Genomic DNA, 20010 nt, shown 5'->3' on the forward strand with positions numbered 1-20010 from the left:
CACATGATGCGCAGCGCGTCGATGCACAAGGGGTCAAATCGCAGCGGTAAATGTCCCACCGTCGGACCCCTGATTCTGCATGACCAAGCTCGCCAATGCGGATCTGCAGACGTGCAGCAGCATTCGTCACCTGCACCGCTTTGTGATGTATCGTTTCCCTGCTCCTCGTGGCTCTCTGTCTCTGGTGCGACCTCCTCCTGCAGCTCTTTTACGTTCGGTTGGTGGCGTCCGACCATTCGGCACCTGGTCACAGACGCAGCGCAAGCGAGCAGGTGTCCATCGATGCTTTGCAAGCGACCTTGACTTCTGCCTGTGCGAGCTTCCTCCTCCGTCTTGGCACGACTGCCATTCTGCGATCCGGACTCCTCGCTTCCCTCGATCCATCAAGCTATGCTGCTTCGTTGCGCGTTCGCAGACGTCGTTCCCTGACCCTGTCAGCTGGCACACTTTGGGCTTTGAATGCATCCTGCTCTGATCTATCTGCCGTCGAGAGCTGCAAAGCAGGGGCGCTAAGCGCATCGCATCAGACAACCGTTCGCGACATCATTGCTTTCATGGCTTCCCTTGCATCTCGTGCAGCGCAACTGATGGGCGCAACCCCATGGGTCATCGTCCGGATCAGCAGAGGGAGGGAGCAGTCTTGCTCGACCAGGTCACGCACACAGCTGATGTATCTGAGTGGCAGCGGAGCGATACAAGAGGTCTAGTCCTGTCGATCCCGAATAAGCTCACGAGGGCGCTCGAAAAGCTTTTCGTGGCGGCAATGCACGATCAAGGGCTCAAAGCTGCTTTGTGATCTGTCAGAATCCAGACCACTGCATGACAGGCCTCTCGACGACACGGCACTCATTGACATGACCCCTTGCACCCCTCATTTCTCCCCTCTTCGATCTTCACTTCTGCACTCCCCTTTTGCTTTGCAATTCAAGCTGCCGCCGTCGAAGCAGCACTACCAACCTCGTCTGAGAGTCCTCAGCACCTGCCCGTGCAGCATCCTTGTCAGCTTTGCCCCATCCGATTCAGACGTTCCGAGCCCCTTGCGCTCGCACTGCTGGACGCTGCCGTCTTTGGATCCGCCACCGTTGGACGTCGCGGGTATTTGCCGGCTGCATCACCCCGCTCCCGGCTCGATTCCGCCTCTACACCTCGCGACTCCTCGACCAAGGCCGCCTGGGCACTAACGTCAGCGCAAGATTGCTGCCCCTCAGTCGTCATCTGCCCAGTAAGTCTCACGATCGACATCGGTCTCAGATGGATTGATGCTCGAGACATTTCTGTCCTAGCAACCTCCATTCCACCTTATAAGGCTGTATGCTTGTCGTCGATCCCCCTTGTCGATGTCTTCCTTCTTCCCTCATCTATCTGTTCTCCCCTTCATCTTAATCTTCCATCGCCAACACCGTGAGGCTACTCCTCGCCACCACTAGCGTCCCTCTCCATCTCACCTTCCATCCTTGCTTGATACCACTCCCTCTACTCCACTAGGCTCGCAATCTCTCCCCATCGGACACGCCACCAACGCTCATTGAACCGACTTGCCTTTCCTGGCGTCTTCCCACAGCGACAGTCTTACACCACCTTCGCATCGATTCTCTCCTAGGTCCAGAAAGCTGTGAGGATCGCCAGCTATTCGAGCCCGTCCAAATTTCCAACGGGCAACATCCGACATCAAAAGAGTCCAGCTCAAATAGCAGGGCGGCAGCGCAAATGTCAACTGCTCAATCTAGTACTCCTACAGGAGGACTTCACCACCTTTTCCCATCGCCTACCTACTCCGACTCGACGCTTTCGTCCTCTTCGCTCTTGTGCACACCTGACAACGACATGGCCAACCTCAAACAGGATGAGGCAGATCGCCTCCACCATGACTCGACGTCCATCACTGCTGTCAATGCAGCATTTGCTTCTGCCACCAAGCGCAACGAGTACAGCATGGGTGGAGACACATCAGATTCGGGCCTCCTTTTTGCCCACAATGCGCCCGGCATCATGGACGCAGACATGAGCGGCGATGCGCAGTCCCTTGCTGCCGCGCTCGACTTTGAAGGCATGAATGCCGACATGCAGCTTGCCTTTGGAAGCGGAGACGGCAGCTCCTTCTTTGGCGGCAAGCGTCCCACGACATCGCAGCCTTCGGCCGCTTTCGGTTCGATGCTCCACGTCCGCGCCGACTCAAACTCGGGTCGTCGTCACAGCATCCAGCCTCTGATGCCGTCGTCCGATTCCAGCTCGTCTATGGCCGAGTACGGCAACTTTACTGGCCTCAATGCCGGTCCAAGGAGCATGAGCATCTCGGTCGACGCATTCGGTTCGTTCGCGTACGCTCCCAACATGGCAGCCGACACGAGCGCAAGCATGCAGGACGCGTCCGGAAGCGGCTTCCTCATGTCTCCACCGCGGCTGACCGTGAGCATGTCGTCGAGCAACAGCCCAACGCCTACCCCTCTGGCAGGCTTCGCCGAGGATGCTAAGCGACGTCGTACATCTCAGGTGGACGCTACACCCGAACGCACCGTTGAACACATGGCGCAAAACCAGCACTTCTTGCCTCAACAGACTCCGCCCAACATGTACGCCTATCAGCAGCAGCCCCAATACTCTGTCGGCTCTAGTGTAGGCGGCGTGCTCGAGACGCCGGCTTCGGTACAGTCGTCCGCTTCTCCCAGCCGAGTTCGGCGTCTTTCGCTTACGGCCATGGACCGCGCAGATCACATTTCCAACCTTACCGCCAGCTTGGCGCTGCCAGGCTTCAACGGCGAACACGCGCCCAAGAGTGCGCCACCACGTGCTCCGGCGGACGCCATGCAGAGGGCACAGTCGCAGTCGTCTCTCGCCAGAAGAGCGTCGAACGACAAGTCGACCCCCGCCAAGGCGTCTGCGTCTGCCAGCAACGACAGCGCCAACGCCAACGGCAAGAACCAAGACGTATGGCCTGATGACGTCGAGGTCGCATTCTGGGAAGGTAAGTCTCTCTTTGTCGCTCTGTTCCCGCCAGGTTCCAGTTTCATCGTCCACCTCCAGAATGTTGCTCAAAGTCAAGCCTGTGGGCTGTCGATGGATGATCCACTGCTTCTGCTGGCGCTGTTGGAAGTGCAAGAAAGCAATGGGTGGCAGTCGATCCAGCGTCAGACAGGCTTTCCAGGGGCACGCGACTCGGTCAAATTTCAAAGTCCGAATTAGGAACGCTCGCGGGCGTTGAGATGATTCAATTCGGAATTTTGTATTTGACCGAGCTGGCGCGTTCGGATTTGGTCTCAAGAACGCCGAGCGCCTCTCGACCAACACCTTCATCCTTGCTCCGAGGTGCTTGAAACCTTAATCACTGCCGGGTTCCCAAAGCCAAAACTGCATCGCTGGTTGCGGCGATGCCAATCGCCTCCATGGACGACCCACAGCTCCAGCGCTGAGGTTGCGGAATAGGATTCCCAGCGATTCCGTGCGGCGTCTTGTGAACATTTTCCCCACGTTCATAACCTGAACATGTACTGACTGACACCTTTGTCCTCCTTCCCATCTTTGCTCCGTCCTTCCTTCCGTTCTCCTTACCACCATCAATCCCCATCCCGCTTCCCTCTATCACTCGAATCTCGTGCCGGTTCACGATTTTGTTCCACCGACAGCACTTCGCCTCATCCCCAAACTCGGTCGTCGAAAGGTGCTGGTCCACGGCAAGCCTTGTGGTCGCAACGAGCTGATCGCCGACTATATCGAGCGTAAGACCAACAAGGTTCGCACTCGAAAGCAGGTCTCGAGTCACATCCAGGTGCTCAAGAACATCCGCAAGGGCGATCCTGAGTTCCAACAGCTCATCGCAGAGCCCACCACGGAGGAGGACTTCTACATTCCCGCTGGCGGTATGATGTACGCGCAGACGCTCGCCGGCTACGGCTACGGCGGTCTTGGAGGCGGCTATCCAATGCTCTCGATGGATAGTGCAAGCGGTGGTCTCCTCTCTCCTTATACCCCCGGTCTCACTGGCGGTCAGGGTCTCGCCAGCCCCCTCTCGCCGTGCGCTCCACCTCTCTCGGCTACGCACGCCATCACATCGGGACTCAACGATCTCCACCTGCCTCAGCGCACCGGCGCCAAGGACACGAGTGGCAAGACGCCGTGCCCCATCCTCCCTGCAAGCTTCTCCATGTGGGTGCACTGCTCATCCGGCGACGAGAAGCACGTTTATACCAACCTCGACCGCAACTCGATGTCCACCTACGCCAACAACCAGTCTTGCCTGCCTCAGATGACGCTGGATTCGGTGCGTGTCGGTCACTTCCGCTTCCCCCGTCTTGCCGAGATGTACCACCACATGCCCTGCCAGTTCCTGCACGTCCACGTGCCGCTCTCTGTTCCGCGCCACGATGTCATGATGCCGCGCTACGACCACTTCAGCACGCAGCTCTCGTTGACATCGGCTCAGGATCTGCGCCTCACCTCGGTCACTACAGTCTACTCGCATGGCAAGCGTGTCTTGTCGCTAGTGGAGCCGCTCGACGCTCCCCGAAAGATTTCGGGCAGGAACGGCGCCGAGACCAACCCCACCAGCACGGCGGCCGGCACTGTTGCTGTTGCGGATGAGAACGTCAAATCGGCTTCTGAAGTCGACTCGACCGCGCCGTCGCAGGAGGACGTGACCTCCTCCACACCTGTCAAGAGCAAGAACATCCAGCGCCGCGAGAGCGACGGCAGCGTCACCTCGCTGAGCCCCGTGTCGGGCACGTCGAGCGGTCCCGTCTCGCCTCGCACGCCCCTGGATGCGAACAACCAGTCCAACGGCAGCTTGCGTCACCGCTGGTGCCACCAGGCTCCCTTCGCCACCGACTTCTGGGCCGATTTCCTCAGCCGTAACCACCCTGTCAACGCCTACGGCGGACGAGATGGGCTTCAGTCCTTCGGCAAAGAGCCAAGCGAGCGTGCTGCGCTTGGTATGGCCGTTTCGGGTGTCACCATCATCCAAGAGCTGGTGGTAGCGGGTGAAGGTGCTGCTGGAGCCTCTGCTGCTACAGCCGCTCGCGAGGGCGCACCTGCGCTGCTCAACGACGCTGGTTCCAGCCTGAGCCCTGGCAGCAAGGTGGGTGACGTCGTGCTTGTCATCGCCTGGGACCTCGAGTGTGTCGAGTCGCTCGGTACTAGTCCAGGCGTCCCCACCGTCTCGCTCCTCACTGCAGGTCCCAGTGTTTCGCCGCTGGGTCGGGCCGCGCCTCTGGCATCGCCTTTGCTGCACGCCGGCGCCGGCCTTCACATGGGTGGTGCTCCTGGGTTGTCGCCGATGACGCCCGGCTTCCCGCACGCCGGTGTTGCTCAGCTGCACCCCGCCATGGTCCATCAGCAGCAGCCTCAGCTCAACACGCTCAATGGCGCGCCCGCCGCGCGTGGCTTTGGCCATGCCCAGCCACCACCTTCGGTGATCCACACTCAGCCGTCGCCGCAACCGAGCTTCGGCTTCAAAGCTCCTGCTCCAAAGGAGGGCTCGAACGCTCATGTTCAAGCGCCTACGCTGCTGCGCAAGCGCGGCCTGTCGATGACCAAGCCCAACCTGATGTTGTCGATCCCGCCGGCCCAGTCGTACCTCAACGCTCAGAGGACACCGAACGGTACCATGCTGAGCCCGCACCCGCAGGTGTCGCCCGCCGCCCTGAGTCCGACGCCGGCTGCATGGGGCGCGATCCAGCAACGCGCGGTACACACGCCGATCACGCCGTTCCCACAGATGGGCGCCGGTCTGTGCGAGCCTCCGCCGCTCAACACGGGTGACGACGCCAGGATGCAAAAGGAGCGTCTGGAGAGGCACTGGGCCAACCAAGGCAATCCGCTCGCGAGCGCATTGCCATCTCCGCTCGACATGAGCTTCAACCAGGCACATGTCAACGGTGCATCGATGAGCTCTGCAGGCATGGCTGCGGCTGTTGGCGGTCACAGCGAATCGGCGCTGGGACTGATGGTGCCCGGCGGCAACGCAAACCACAGCCTGCCGCTGCTCTCGCCCGCTGGCTTCGACATGGGCGGCAAGATGCTGGAGTCGGGCAACAACAGCTTCGAGCAGATGCTCAACGACAGCGGAGATCTGAGCCACGACGCCAGCGCGCAAGACTACCTGAACGGACTGCTGGCATCGATCGGCGTCGAGGGCCAGACCTTCAGCTCGTGATCGGTCCCCGCTGCCCATCCTCCCGCTCTACTTTCTTCATCTCCGGCTGGCCATGTGAACGAGCAAGCTCTCTTCCGTGGCCAGGGCGTATTCTTAATCTCATTTTTAGTCAAGGGTCTTTTAGTGTCTTCTCACCTTTCTCCAACGCTTTACGCTGCAGTCGCTCAGGCCGGTATTCTCGCTATTCTTCCACTCTCGTATCTCTTTTGAACTGGAATCGCACCATCATCTTCACTGTATCATTAGTAGTAGTTTCATCGGCATTGCATGCTCTCACGAATATGGACCCCGCATTCTCTCGTCTCGCATCTGTTGCTGTTCCGTCTGCCTGTCTGTGTCTGTCAGCGTCTGGCTTGAGGGACAGGAAGGAGCACTTTACGCGACGCGCCTCGCTACGCGCTTGATCCGGGCGAGAACCGCATTGGAGCCCAGGCGCGGTGGTTGTCAGCGGTGTTATATTTAACAGGCTTGGGCAATGCAGCGGAATTGTCGACCGACAGTAGAGCGCAGTCCAACTCGGATTTTTTGTGTATGTTTATTTCCTAAAGCTAAAATTGAATTTCACTGTATTTTGCTGCTGTCCTGAGTGAATGCAGTTGGCTGTTTGTCGCAAGAAATGTGGCAGGAGAAGGCGACGGCGATGAAAACAAGGCTCAGTCGGGGGCAGCTCAGCAGTGTCTGCTTCTCCGCAAAAAGACAGGAAAAGAGAGCGTTTCGGTGTCGCTGTGCATATTTCCGTTCGACCAACACCAACACCATCACGATCATCATCAAGTATCATCTTCGACAACACCAACGCTAGCATTGTCTTGCTGTCTCGCGGCGTACTCCTCGCTTCCTTTTCTCTTCGTCCTCACTCGCATCGTAATTACGCCATAGCATCGTCTCTTGTCTTTCTCGCAACGCAGCATCGCCATTTGTTTCGACCACGTCTCCGCTACAATACATCCTCACACCTTCCAGTCGCCCGCATTCACCATCTCGTAGCCGGCTACTGGGATACACACTGTCTTCGAGCTCGCTGTTACCGTCACTACCTAGCTGAGATATTGCACCTTGGCCCTCATTCGCCGCATTGCCGGAACGCTCCTCGCTCTTCATCTCACATCGTGCTGCAATTTCCAGGTCTCAAGTCTCGCCTCTCTCTTCACACGCGGAGCAAGTCGCCGTCCTAGCCAAGCCTGACTTTGTGCGACGCTATGATCGGTTGCGATCACTGAGCGCAACTCTGCCATTCGGCTATCTTCTTGGTCAAACATTCCTTCATCTCTTTCAACTGTCCTTCAAACTGATTTCAGTAACCTCGACATGGTCAATACCTCCCGATCCCGCACCGCTCTGTCTCCTATCCCTCAAAATCAGTCGGCTGTTGACGCTCCGGCACCTGTCGGACGTAAAAGCGCACCTAGCGCCACCTCGCGCACCACCGCCGACATTACCAGGCGGTCTGCACTTCGTACCAAGCTTGCTCGCGCAAGCTCCACGCTCCTCCGTTCTCCATCACTGGTCAATCACGCTTCTTGCATCGTCGAGCTACCGCTCGTCAATGCCTCACCCTTTGCATCCATGCATGTGGCCGAAGTACGAGCAGGTCTCAAGCGCAAAATGGGCGCTCGAGACCAACTAGGCAGAGCAAGCCAGGCTACCACACACACTCGATCACCCTCCGAGTATGCGAATGCTTCTGCATCCCACGTTCAGCGCCGGTCAGCTTCGGCCTCGACCCGCAGTCGCAGCGGCAAGCAGCTCAACATCGTCACTTCCCCCCACATACCTCGCGACAAACCTGTGTCGTCTGCCAGTGAGCTGTCCGACTGGTCCTCCGTTCTTTCCGCATCGCCCACCGCATCTCGTCCACCTACGTCGAAGTCGGAGGAACCTGTCACACTCGCAACATCTCGTCCCGGCATTCAAACTCGTCGCTCCGGCCGCAACTCGCTCTACAAGACGCTCGATGGCATGACGCTGGAGGAACGTGACCTGGGCAGATCCAGCAGATCCCAGTCTCGGAACGTCAGCCGTCAGAATAGCTCTCTCAATGCCAGCAGAGTGGACGACGACCCTGCCGTTCCTCCGACCTCACACCACCTTGTTCGTACGAAAGCAGCAGACTCCATCAGAGCAACACCAGATTCGGATCCGAGCAGCGATGCGAGCATCGAGATGGACGATGAGGAGGCAGAGCAGACCCGTCTCGTCTCTTCCGCACCAACCTGGCAGCTGCATCGTCTGCGCAAGGATGAGCTCATCCAGCTCTGCTACTCAGCTGGCGCCTTTCTCAATGCTCCCACCCATGACGAGCTCGAACTCGTGACAAAGCAGGATCTCGTCAATCTGATCATTACCTGCCGATCTCGACTCGATCGCTCCCGATCTGGCGAGCGTAACGCCTCGACTTCTTCGCACCGACAGTCCCGCTCTCGTCGCCACTCGTCCCTTGGGTACAGCGAGCATTCCGACGAGATTGCTGACCCACATCAAGACGCGCGTGATGCGCTGTGGGCGACATCATCATCACGCGCATCGCCGTACCGGCTTGTTGATGCGTCCCTTCGTACTGCTTCTTCTAGCTCGGCAGAAGATCGCGAAGGCGATCTCACAGACGCATCCAATGAGGCAGGCGGGGAAGAGACCGAAGCTGAGCGTCACGGCTCGCCGAGCGGTCGACGCCAAGGCGGCCGACTGCCTCACGCCAGGTCGAAGGCACTCGCACAAGGCGCTGCTCTACGTCGCATGGATTCGGCCACTTTTGACGACTTGGAACCTTCCAAGGCGAATCAGACTCCGCGCCGGCAGTTGCGCAACAAGACCGCATTGCGTGGTGCGCTAGTGCAGCGACAAAGATTGGCCAACGGTTCCGAAGCCACGTCCGCGTCAACCTCGTCCTCGATCTTTGGCGGCCGAAGTTCGCGCGCTTCTACCGCGTCAGTCCCGCCATTTGGGCACAGACACCAGCTAGGCGTATTTGTGGCCTCGTCACCCATTCGAACACGATCGCGCACCGCTCGCCTCACACTTGGTCTGTCGTCCAGGCGAAAGACAGGCACTCGTGGGGTCGGCGCCCCTGACGTCGCATCCTCAGCTCAAGATCCAATGGCAACGCCAAAAATCGGACATCGTCGACCGCGACGCGGCAAGAGGTCCGTGAGGTTCAATGCCGGTCTCATCGCCCAAAATCACGAGCACGAGCAGGACGAATGGATGGAAGACCTGTCGTCCGACAGCGATGCCGTCGCTGCAGCTCTGCAATCCGAATCAATGGTCCTGAATCGAGACGGCTCCGAACCCGTGCTGACGCGAAGCGGTACGACCCGAGCAATCCCACGGAGAGCGCTCCGCGCTAGACGATCGACGGCTGATTCGGATGCAAGCTTCACCTCGCACCAGCCTCGCAGCCGCAGCGCCTCAATTGAGGCACCCTCGCTCGCTAGCGCAGAGAATGCATCGGTCAACGGGCCCCACGACGATGACGACATGCTCGCCAGCGAAGGAGAGGGCGACGACGACGGTGCCACTCCGACCAAATTCCGCAAGCTTCGAAATGGAAAGCTCCGTTTGGTTGTCGGTGCTTCGGAGGACGCGTCCGATCTTCAAACCGGCCGAGCTGAGCAGCTCGACGATATCAATATGGTTTCTGCCGACGAAATTGTCCATCGAGATCGCCATCAACGCACAGATTCTTCGGAGGCCGAAGCAACGGCTTCTGAGGGGTCCGATGATGTGATGCTGCAACCGACTTTTGCCACGCTCTCACGACTACGCAAGTCTGAGCTAGAGCGATTGTGCCTGGATCGTGAGATCGACATGGACGAGGAAGACAAGAAGGCCGGTCTGATCAAAAAGCTGCTCGAGTGGCGTCAGTTCTCCCAGCTTGATGCCGAGAACGGTGCTCGCCTCGACGACGACGACGACGACGCAGACGAAACGCGATCAGATCGTTCAACCGCCACGGCCGTAGCGGAAGACGATCAAGGCAAGTCCGGACAACGCACTCCTACTCGAAGACGAAACACCAGAGCGACCAGCAACGCCTTTCCTTCGGCTACTGACAGCGACCAGCCTTTGTTGCTTCGTGCACGTGGAAAGGTGGTGTCTTCCGAAAAGCTGCCGACTCCGCCGCTCACTTCGAACAACGAAGAGGCCAACGCACCGCAGCCAGGCGACGGCGTCGATGAGCTCAACGGCCTCGATCTCGAGAGTTTGAACCTCACCGACAAAGAGATCGCACCGTCCAAGCTCGAGAAGCTGGAAAAGATCGGTTCGGGCGGGTTCAAGGACGTCTACGTGGGCAAGTACCGCATCTCCAAGACGCGCGTCAACAAGGTGGCCATTGCCGACATTCGAGATCAGCTCACGGAGATGGATATCAAGGAGCTCAGCCTGTTACGGGATCTGCGCCACGAGAACATTGTGCGGTTCATCGGTGTGAGCATCCCCGAGGATCCTCGCCACGTGCCCTGCATGATCGTCAGCGAACTGTGCTCGAACGGCGACTTGTTCGACTACATCCGCAACACGCAAGCACCCAGCGATGCCGAGGTGTTCCGAATCCTCCTCGAGACAGCGCGTGGACTCGAGTATCTGCACACGCGGACGCCAGCCATCATACATCGCGACTGCAAATCCACCAATGTCCTCATCACACGGCGCAAGACGGCCAAGATCAACGATTTCGGGCTTGCGCGCGTCAAGAACACGTCGCGGTCGATGATGCGGTCGTTGGTGGGCACGGTCAACTGGCAGGCCGTGGAGCTGTGGGTGCCCAAGCCGCATTACAACGAGAAAGTGGACGTCTGGTCAGCAGCCATGACGTTTTGGGAGGCGTTGCAGTGGCATCAGCCCGAGAAGAAGTATCCATTCCAGGGCATGAACGAACACCAGATCTACCAAGATGTCGGGCAGAAGAGGCAGCGTCCCTATACGGGCTTCATCCGTCGTCAGTTTGGCGGCGAGATTGTCGATCTTCTGGATCGCATGTGGGATCACACACCCAAGAACAGACCCAGCATGACCGAGGTGTGCAGCGAGCTCGAGTCGCTTATCAAGATGAAGAAAGAGGCAGCGGCGGCAGCGGCGAGTAGCGCGACCCGAAAATGAAGGATACGCGGATGGAGAGCATGCTGCGTCAGACATCAGCCCACACAGGGTACCAACGTTACCAAACACTCATGACATTCAATCAAGTTTCCCCCAGCATTTCCTGCCATTTTCACTCGCACTTGCATCTGTACTTCCGTTCCAATCACATCCCATTGCACCCTTTTGACCACGTTCTGCCTCTCGTTTGAGTGTGGTTGCTGTGAACATGTGATGAAGATGTGTTGGAGCAGGGCTCACCTCAGGTCATGTTTCGTCCCAAGGGCAAGGAGGGAAAGAGAATTTTTCGAAAAAAGCTAGATCCACTGATCTCACAATTGAGTTGAAAGCTGCGGTGACACGTGTAAATGGTTGCTAGCCAGCATTGCCGGGCGAGAAGAAGAAATCAAGAGCGCGCTGTCGTCGTGTCACGGTCCAATTTCAAGAATGTAAGGGGTCATTGAATCGTCCATTCGACCTGTCATTCTCGACCATCACACACCTGGTTCGAGGCGATCCGGACATCAATTCGCCCATCAAAGACGCCGAACTCTTGATACGAGAGATCGCGAACATCGCTCGACCTCGCAACAGCACTCTCTTGGCTTCTCAGTCGCCACCGACACAGCAACACCTTCAACTGGAAACCTCTGCAATAGTATAACCGGCACATTGCACAGCGTAACAAGATGGCGCTTTCGATCTTTGTGCCGATCGGCTACATTGCCACACTGGTGGTATCCATGTTGGTATTCTCACGCATCTACCGACGAAGATCGGCGCTGAACATGGCCAAGTCGTACCAGCCGTGGTTTGCCGAAGGACACGAAGCACGAGACATTTACCAGACATTGGTGGCTGCGGATCCGCCTGCGCCGGAGGAGGTGCTCAAAGCGGCGTTGCTGAATCGAGCCATGACGGACGTCCGAAGGATCATGCGTATGCGCGACGACAAGCAGGCCCTTGCCACGTTGCTGCAAAAAGGGTCCATCGGTGACGAGACCATGGCACGATTCAATCTGGCGGAGAAGGAGCTCGAAGCTGAGATCCTCGATGTGGTTTCCGAGGCCAACACGTTCAGGGAAGGCTGGGGACAGTTGATCTTCCCAACGGCGAGCGAGATGGTTGCGCACCTCAAGCACAAGGAAATCTACTACGGCATTCAGCGTCAGCGGGAAGCAGAGGTCAAGAAGTTGGAGGATCAGGGATTGCCCGTGCCGAAAGCAACGGTGGAACTGCCCCCGCTGGTGACACCACCTGGAACCAAGATCGAGATCCAAGGAGGACCGCAAGGAGGACCTGGCGGTGGAGCTACGGGAGGCATGCCTCAGGGAGGACAAGGCGGACCGGGTGGACCCGATGGACCTAGTATCAACCTACCCATGACCGGATCGGGTGCCGATGCGCGAGTGACGCTTCCTAACGGCATGCAGATCCACCCAGCACAGTTGGCCGCCTTGATGCAAGGACCACTTCCGCCCAATCTGCCCCCGCAGCAAGCAGCGATGCTGATGGAAGCACGTGCACAGCTACAGGCGTTGCAGGAACAGGCTCAAGCTCAGCACGAGCAGCAACAAAAAGCGACGGCGGAAGCATCGAAAGCGACAGCCGGTGTCGCGTCCACGCTTTCGGCGGACAGCGGTGCTCCTCCCGCCGCCGCCGCTGCGACCAAGACGGCCACAGTGGAGGATAGCGATGATGCATAAAGTGGGCGGACTTGGAGTTGATGTTCCTGATGTACGTCATTTCAGCTTGGTAGAGACAAATTCGATCGAACCGACACCACATGTCAAACACATGACTTTGCATGTGCTAGGCAGAGGGAAATGCGTCCAGGGTTTGTTTGTGGCTGCATCCCTTTGCGGTGCGATTGCATGTGGCCGAAAGAACCCTTGTTCCGTTCGGATATCCTTGCCGAAGCGGGAGGCCTAATGTTTCTCCGACGAAAAGGGCGATCATGTCCGATGGTTCGAGACAAAGGACTACGGCAGTTCTAGAAATTCCGTCTGGATCGTGGAGAGCGTTATTGCAGGCGGAGTCGAAAATAGAGTCCAGACGGACTTGGCAGAATCCTCGTGTTCGAGCGCTCTTGAACGGTACCTCTGTTCCAGACACAATCGGATCTCTGCTGCATATCGAATGTCGATCAAAGGTTTCACACTAGTATGCATGATGAAGTGTGCTACCGCGATGGTGGGAGTAGAAGGACAGGTGTAGCTTGGGCCGGCTTGAATCGACCCGCGCATACAGTCGACGCTCGATGCTTTTAGACACGTCCAGCTGCCATTCGATCGTGGTGGTACATTGTTATCGCGCAATGTAGCATCCAAGAAGATCTACGACGGTAACGGATGTTTCCAGTGCGACTCTGGTGTGCGATCGATATCGAAGCTGTTGACGCAACCGGTGACCTGGGTGACAATCTGCTACTGCAATCCCACGCTAAAAACGCGCGGAAACCGTGCCCACGAGTTGATAGATGCCGCAAGCGCGTAATGTCGCAGGAAAGAACAAGCAAAAGGATGATTTGCGAGGTGCGTTCGAGCCAGCTCAAACACTAGCTCGGCTCATCCGTTGAGAGCCAGCGAGACACAACGTACAGAAGGTGTATATATTCTAGGATAGAAACAGCGAGCGCTCGGTTTGCGAAGCAAGCAAGAAACGCGAGGCTTGTTTTTTGAAATTCAATCGACACCTCTCTCTCGCTCACACACACACACACACGCATGCACAACTAACTCGCCGTCAGAAATTATCGCCCACTGCTACTGGACACGCTGCACACACGCACACGCACCGGGCAACCCGCTTGCGCTTCCCTCCGCACACACGCGCCCCTCGCTGCAAAAAGCTCTCTTTCCGGTTCCTTTTTCGGCTGTTCCCTTTGATATTGGTCTCGAGACAGGTCTGAATCATCCACCACGCGGCTCTCATTCGGCTCATCCGATTCAATCACCATCAACATCACCATCAACATCACCATCGTCACGCTCACGCCCGCCGCTGTCGCCTTCACCACGAAAGGCAGTCGAATCGAGCTTCAGCTGCTCAGCTGTCTTGGGTCTGCACATCCGTCGGCGCTTCCGCTACACCGTTGTCACTCTCAACACCTTCATCGTCCTTGCGAACCCACGCTCATTCGTCCCAATTCCGACGGGCAGGAAGCAGACCGAAAGACGTCTAGCGCCTAAGTCGTTGTCGCTTTCATTGCGTAATCCCCTCGGTGGGCCCCTCTTCGCGCCCGACCGACGTGTGCAGCGTCACTGTCCTCTCCTCGATTTCCGACGACTTCATCTCGGTCCGCCGGCTTGACTCCGATCTTGCTCCTCTCCCTCGCCGTCCGCGCCGCTTCTGTGTTCATCGTTTGAGCACATCAGTCATCATCTTTCTCGAATTCGGCACGCCTTGAACGTTCGGAAAGAGTCCGTTCTCATCTATTCCTCTTGCATCTTGGCCGATCTCATTCATCTTCCAACGTACGGCGCATCAGCATCCATGCTCGCAGCTTTCCGCCACTCTTGACAGAAACACGCCACTGAGCATCCAGCTCGAGTCTTCTGTGGGCTCTTCGGGATCGCTCGATCGAATCCCTTCGGCCCCTCTCTCGAAATCTTGGTGGAGCGCTCGAGTCTGGCTGGTCTCTCGAGATCTCACAATGGCGTCGACCTCAGCAGCCGCACTCGGAGGTGCTCTGTCCCATCAGCGCTCCTCGCAACCACGTCTTGCGTACCCCTCGCCGCTTGACGATCAAGCGCCTGGCAGCGGCGACGAATCCGACGAACCACCCTCCTTCTTTGTGCGCGCTCTCTACGACTTTGAGTCACACGATGCAAGCTCACTCTCCTTTACAAAGGGCGCTTTGATCGAGGTGCTCACGCAATTGGAGTCTGGCTGGTGGGACGGATTGCTCGACAACCAAGTTCGAGGCTGGTTTCCGTCAAACTACGTAGAGCCCGTCTCGAATCAGGAAGCAGAGCTCGAGCTCATGTCACGCGCGCAAATGCACGCGCAATACAGCTTGGGCCTCTCGCCTCAACCTTCAGCCGAGTCGGAGTCCTATCCGCGTCTAGGCTTCGGCGCTGGCTTCGATGGCCTTCAGGCGCTCATAAAGGGTGACGGAATCGGCAATAGCGACGCTTTCAGCCAGCTTGCTGAAGCGGCCATGCTCGATCCAACGAGGCGCGTATTCGATCCGGCTAGCCCTCAGCTCGCTCAGACGCCCAACATGCAGCGGTCCGACGCTTCGCCCTATCGACACATTCTATCGTCCGCAGCGTCAGATCGATCCGCCATCCCTCCCTACCCGCGCAGTACCACCACCTCCATTTCAGAGCAGCAGCTTGCCTTGGACCACGAGCGCGCTAGAGCCGCTTCCGTATCGAATCCGCCGCATGCTAGCTCCTCCGCATCTCCTTCCCTAGCCGCGGCCGCCGCTGCTGCTGCTGCCAGACCCAGGGCTGCCACTGGCTCGCAAGCTGATTCATCCAGCAGTGCCGACGTTTGGATATCGAAGACTTCACAGCGAGGGCACACTGTCTTCTACAACACCAGAACCGGAGCCATTTCTTCGCAATTGCCCTCGGATGGCCGCATTTCCAACAGCGACATCGCCGAGTCGTCCTCCTCTTCGACCAGCAGATTGCAGCCTCAGCCCATGATTCGTACCACTTCGTCAGGTCAGAACAGCTCGGCCGATTCGCGCAAAGACCTCTACGACTCGGGTCATTTGGCTCCAGACCGCAGCAGACCCACTTCGACGGGTGCGAGTGCCGACTCGCGCCCATCTTCCGCCAATAGCAGCAACACCGCCATCTTCTACAACGGCGCCGCACCGGTTCGAGCTCCAAGTTCCAATACTGCCGACCGCATACCCGACCTATCAACGGTACCAAAGCCGTGGCGATTGCGTCTCACCGATGACGAAAAGTACTTCTTCTACGTCCATCGCTCTACCAACGAGATTCGTTGGAACTATGCAGATGCCAAGACGAAGCTCACCATTCTCTCCAGCGTCACCCCTCGCAATCGTTCTCCGAGGCATTCCGGCATTCCTGCCACCGAACCTATCGACCAGAGCTCAACGACAGCACCAAAATTGGGAGCTGGTCTCAATATCACTCAAGGAGTGTCGGAGCTGCAGCTCGACTCGGATGACTCTGACATCGATGGCGACATGAATCCGCGATTGCCGGGGAAGCCACCCAAGATGCCCTCCCCGAGAGGATCTCAGCGTATCGGCAGCACAGCCTCGAACCTCGTTGCTTTTGCTCACCATGCCGTGCTTGCACCGCCCAAGGTGGCCCCTCCTTCGTTGCTGCACGAAGAGACCACCGCCTACGAGCTTCAAAAGGCGCTACAACCGCTTCCGGTCCCACCCGTCAGTTTGCTGGTTCGACGCGCCAACGAGCTCATTCGAACCTTGGCCGCCATCGCTACTGAGCAAATTGGCACCAACGGTCTGGCACAGGCCGATGTCTCGATTCGCGGCGCCGACGGCGTCTATCTCCCGAGGCTGGCGTACGCTACCGCTGATGTGGTCGCAGCCATCCGCGAGGTGCTGTATGCCACAGGCTCGCTGTCGCTCGGCGGCAATGATTTGTCGTCTGTTTCCAGGCTTGTCTCAAAGTCCACCTCTCGAGGTGATTTGACAATGACACTCACGGACAGCGCCAGTGCCGCCCAAGGCGTCGATCTCAATTTGTACTCCAAGGTGCTGCATACGTTGTACACCTTGCCGCACAGCTCCGATCCCGCCGTCTTGCACGTCTTTGGCGTCAACCCGAAGGACGGTGCTGCGCCAACGCCGGGAGCGCTGCACCCAGCAGGACGCAAGCTCAACGCGGTCGTGTCCAAGCTCGTCCTATCCTCGCGACAAGTCATCGACCATACCGTCACGCTCGCCTCTTCGCCGACGTCCGGCATGGAGAGCACCATGACCGACCTCGACGCCGATGTGTTCTCAAAGCTCTATCAGTGTCGGCAACGACTGCGGGAGGATGCGTTGGAGCTCATGCGTACGCTTCAGAGCCTTAGTGGCGAGGCTGAAAGGTCTCGCAGCACGGCGCTCGGCGCACCTCACAGTCGTGGATGGCTGCGCCGGGTGGAAGGCAGCTTTGAAAGCGATCTTGGTCTGAATGGCGTTGGTCCGACATCTTTTGGCACTGGGATGGCAGCCGGGTGGTTGGGAAACGGCTTCGTGCTCCCTTCCAAGTACGAGACCGCCCTTTTGAAGTCAGGGAGCAAAGCCCGCAGCAATCCATTCGATCAGCGTAGGGATGTGGAATCGGCCCTCGTGCGCGGCTTGCTGACTCTGCGACGCATACCGGAAAATCGACTAGACCAAACGGTGCTTCAGCAGCTGCAGCAGTCTCTCGCCCCGCTTGACGCGGCCAGAGAAGGGAAAAGCACCTCGCCCTCGAAGGTACTCGCCCAGTTCGGTGCGCTCCAGGCTTTGATAGAGAGCATCGATCTGGCCTCGAGTCTGGACGTGGATGGTCCGAATGCCAAAGAGCTGAAGCCGTCGCCCATCAACGAACGCAATTCTGCTAATGCCGCCAAAGCGCGTGACCTGATGCGTCGCTTTGTGATCCTCAAACAGACCGCTTACGATGCTTCGTGCTCCCTGTTCCTTGCCGTGCAGGAGCACGACAGCAAGTCACCTGCCATCGTGAAGCAGACGATCAAGCTTGCTAACCTGGCCTCGGCGGTCGTTGGGACGCTCGAGGACATTGTCAAAGTCGGCGAAGAGCAGCTCAGGGATGCCTCGCCTTTCCTCGGCGCCCGCGCTTCTGTGTACGGCTCGGAGGACGGCATCACCATTCCCTCGGCCGGCGTGTTTTCGCGCAAGAGCAACACCACAAGCAACGGTCTGCACGAAGAGATCGACGAGATGGCTCGCTACGACCGAAGCAACCACGACGCCGACGAGGACGAGGAGGCGGAGTTCATGTACTTGGGTCCTGGTATCGCCGTGCCGAACGGACCGCGGGCGAGATCAGGCAGTCGCGCCACATCAGGTTCGATGTCCAACTCGCCGGTTACCAGCTTGAACCCGACTCGCGCCGCCTCGACGCAGGCTTCTGGCAGCTACCGCCAACGATCGACGTCCGTCACTACGGCATCGGTGCGTTCGATGTCGTCGGTTACAGATGCGACTAGTCGGATCCTCAGTCGTCGAGGCACGTTGGTAGATGGGCAGACGCCTCAGAGTATTGAGGAGGACGCAGAGTCTGTGCGTTCGGGCAGCAGCAAGGTGCGCCGGCTGTTGGGTGACGATGCTCCTCTATCGCATAGCATGACCCACGACAGCGAGAACAGCGCCGGCACTGGAAACACGGCGCCTTCGGGCATGGCACGACGGAAAGAGGACGAGGTGCCGTGGTTCCTGGAGCCCGACTACATGGGTGACGACATTGTCATTGCTCAGGATGGCTCGGTCAAAGGCGCTACGCTCGAGGCGCTGCTGGCGCGTCTGACGATGCACAACTCGTTCGACGCCTCGTTCAACAACACCTTCCTGATGACCTACCGTTCATTCACGACCACGCAGACTCTGTTGGATCTGTTGGCGCAGCGGTTCCGCATCCTACCCCCGGAAGGGTTGAGCGATGAGGAGCTGGTGCTGTGGACGGAAAAGAAGCAGACGCCTATTCGGCTTCGTGTCTTCAACGTGCTCAAGAGTTGGCTCGAGATGCACTTCTACGAAGGGGAGGACGAGCCGTACCTGGATCAGGTTCGGCGGTTCGCAGTCGAAGAGATGGGCGAGGCTCCGGCGATGAAGGCTCCGTCGCAGCACCTGCAGAGGTTGGTGGAGAGGAGGCAGGGCGAGGGAGAGCAGATGATCCGCAAGATGGTGCTGCCCAACTCTGCGCCAGCGCCGATCCTACCGAAGAACCTCAAGAAGCTGAAGTTCCTCGAGATCGACCCGCTCGAGATGGCGCGACAGCTGACGCTGCTCGAGTCGCGGCTGTACAACGCGGTGAAACCGGCCGAGTGTCTGGGCCTCAAGTGGACCAAGCCGGGCAACGACGTTCACGCCAAAGGCATCATGGAGAGCATCAACACGCACAACCGCATCTCGGCCTGGGTGGCCGAAACCATCCTTCAGCAGGAGGACCTCAAGAAGCGCGCTGCGCTCATCAAGCATTTCATCTCGATCGCCGATCGGTGTCGTGCGCTCAACAATTTTTCGGGCATGTGGGCGATCGTATCCGCCTTGTCGACGGCGCCGGTTCATCGGCTGCGACGTACGTGGGATGCGGTTTCGCAGAAGCACGTGTTGGTGTTCGAATCGCTGGAGCAGCTCATGTCTGCCTCGCGCAACTGGGCCAACTACCGAGAGATGATTCACAAGCTCAACCCTCCGTGCGTGCCCTTCCTGGGTAGATACTTGGGCGATCTGACGTTCATCGAGGATGGAAACCGCGATCGGTTGAAGGAGAACGATCAGCTGATCAACTTTGGTAAGCGGCAGAAGACGGCCGAGGTGATCCGGGAGATTACGATCCATCAGTCGACGCCGTACAATCTGGCGGTGGTGCCGGCGTTGGAGAAGTTTATCGAGCTGCATCTGGTGGACGCCAGGTCGGCGGATGATTTGTACGAGCAGAGTCTGGCGTTGGAGCCGAGGGAGAGGGAGGATGAGAAGATTGCCAGGTTGCTGCAGGAAAGTGGATTCTTGTGAAGCGGGAGCAGGGAGGGTGTGGTTCAAATGGAATGATGTGATCAAACATCAGTGGCAAGACGTTTTACTTTGTCTGTGTGTGTATGTAAGATGTGTAAGTGCATTG

The 20010-nt window shown here is 58.2% G+C and overlaps 6 protein-coding genes across 6 annotated transcripts; 4 read left to right on the forward strand and 2 right to left on the reverse strand.

Annotated features, from left to right (window-relative positions):
- Window positions 1-79: 79 nt before the first annotated feature.
- On the forward strand, window positions 80-6145 carry PHSY_001570 (hypothetical protein; the record flags this gene model as incomplete). Its single annotated transcript, XM_012332198.1, has 4 exons — window positions 80-400; window positions 1024-1222; window positions 1562-2962; window positions 3621-6145. The coding sequence occupies 4 exons, from the start codon at window positions 80-82 to the stop codon at window positions 6143-6145; spliced, it is 4446 nt and encodes a 1481-aa protein (XP_012187588.1).
- Window positions 6146-6943: 798 nt separating this feature from the next.
- On the reverse strand, window positions 6944-7246 carry PHSY_001571 (hypothetical protein; the record flags this gene model as incomplete). Its single annotated transcript, XM_012332199.1, has 1 exon — window positions 6944-7246. The coding sequence occupies one exon, from the start codon at window positions 7244-7246 to the stop codon at window positions 6944-6946; it is 303 nt and encodes a 100-aa protein (XP_012187589.1).
- Window positions 7247-7453: 207 nt separating this feature from the next.
- Window positions 7454-11242, forward strand: PHSY_001572 (hypothetical protein; the record flags this gene model as incomplete). The annotated part of the gene is made up of 1 exon (XM_012332200.1): window positions 7454-11242. One exon carries the CDS (start codon window positions 7454-7456, stop codon window positions 11240-11242), a length of 3789 nt encoding a protein of 1262 aa, XP_012187590.1.
- A 668-nt stretch (window positions 11243-11910) lies between these two features.
- On the forward strand, window positions 11911-12927 carry PHSY_001573 (hypothetical protein; the record flags this gene model as incomplete). Its single annotated transcript, XM_012332201.1, has 1 exon — window positions 11911-12927. The coding sequence occupies one exon, from the start codon at window positions 11911-11913 to the stop codon at window positions 12925-12927; it is 1017 nt and encodes a 338-aa protein (XP_012187591.1).
- Window positions 12928-13203: 276 nt separating this feature from the next.
- On the reverse strand, window positions 13204-14204 carry PHSY_001574 (hypothetical protein; the record flags this gene model as incomplete). The annotated part of the gene is made up of 2 exons (XM_012332202.1): window positions 13204-13557; window positions 14019-14204. The coding sequence occupies 2 exons, from the start codon at window positions 14202-14204 to the stop codon at window positions 13204-13206; spliced, it is 540 nt and encodes a 179-aa protein (XP_012187592.1).
- A 672-nt stretch (window positions 14205-14876) lies between these two features.
- Window positions 14877-19904, forward strand: PHSY_001575 (hypothetical protein; the record flags this gene model as incomplete). Its single annotated transcript, XM_012332203.1, has 1 exon — window positions 14877-19904. The coding sequence occupies one exon, from the start codon at window positions 14877-14879 to the stop codon at window positions 19902-19904; it is 5028 nt and encodes a 1675-aa protein (XP_012187593.1).
- Window positions 19905-20010: the final 106 nt, after the last annotated feature.

The sequence above is a fragment of the Pseudozyma hubeiensis genome (genome assembly GCF_000403515.1).
Source record: "Pseudozyma hubeiensis SY62 DNA, scaffold: PHS18, whole genome shotgun sequence".
Classification (NCBI taxonomy): Eukaryota; Fungi; Basidiomycota; class Ustilaginomycetes; order Ustilaginales; family Ustilaginaceae; genus Pseudozyma; species Pseudozyma hubeiensis.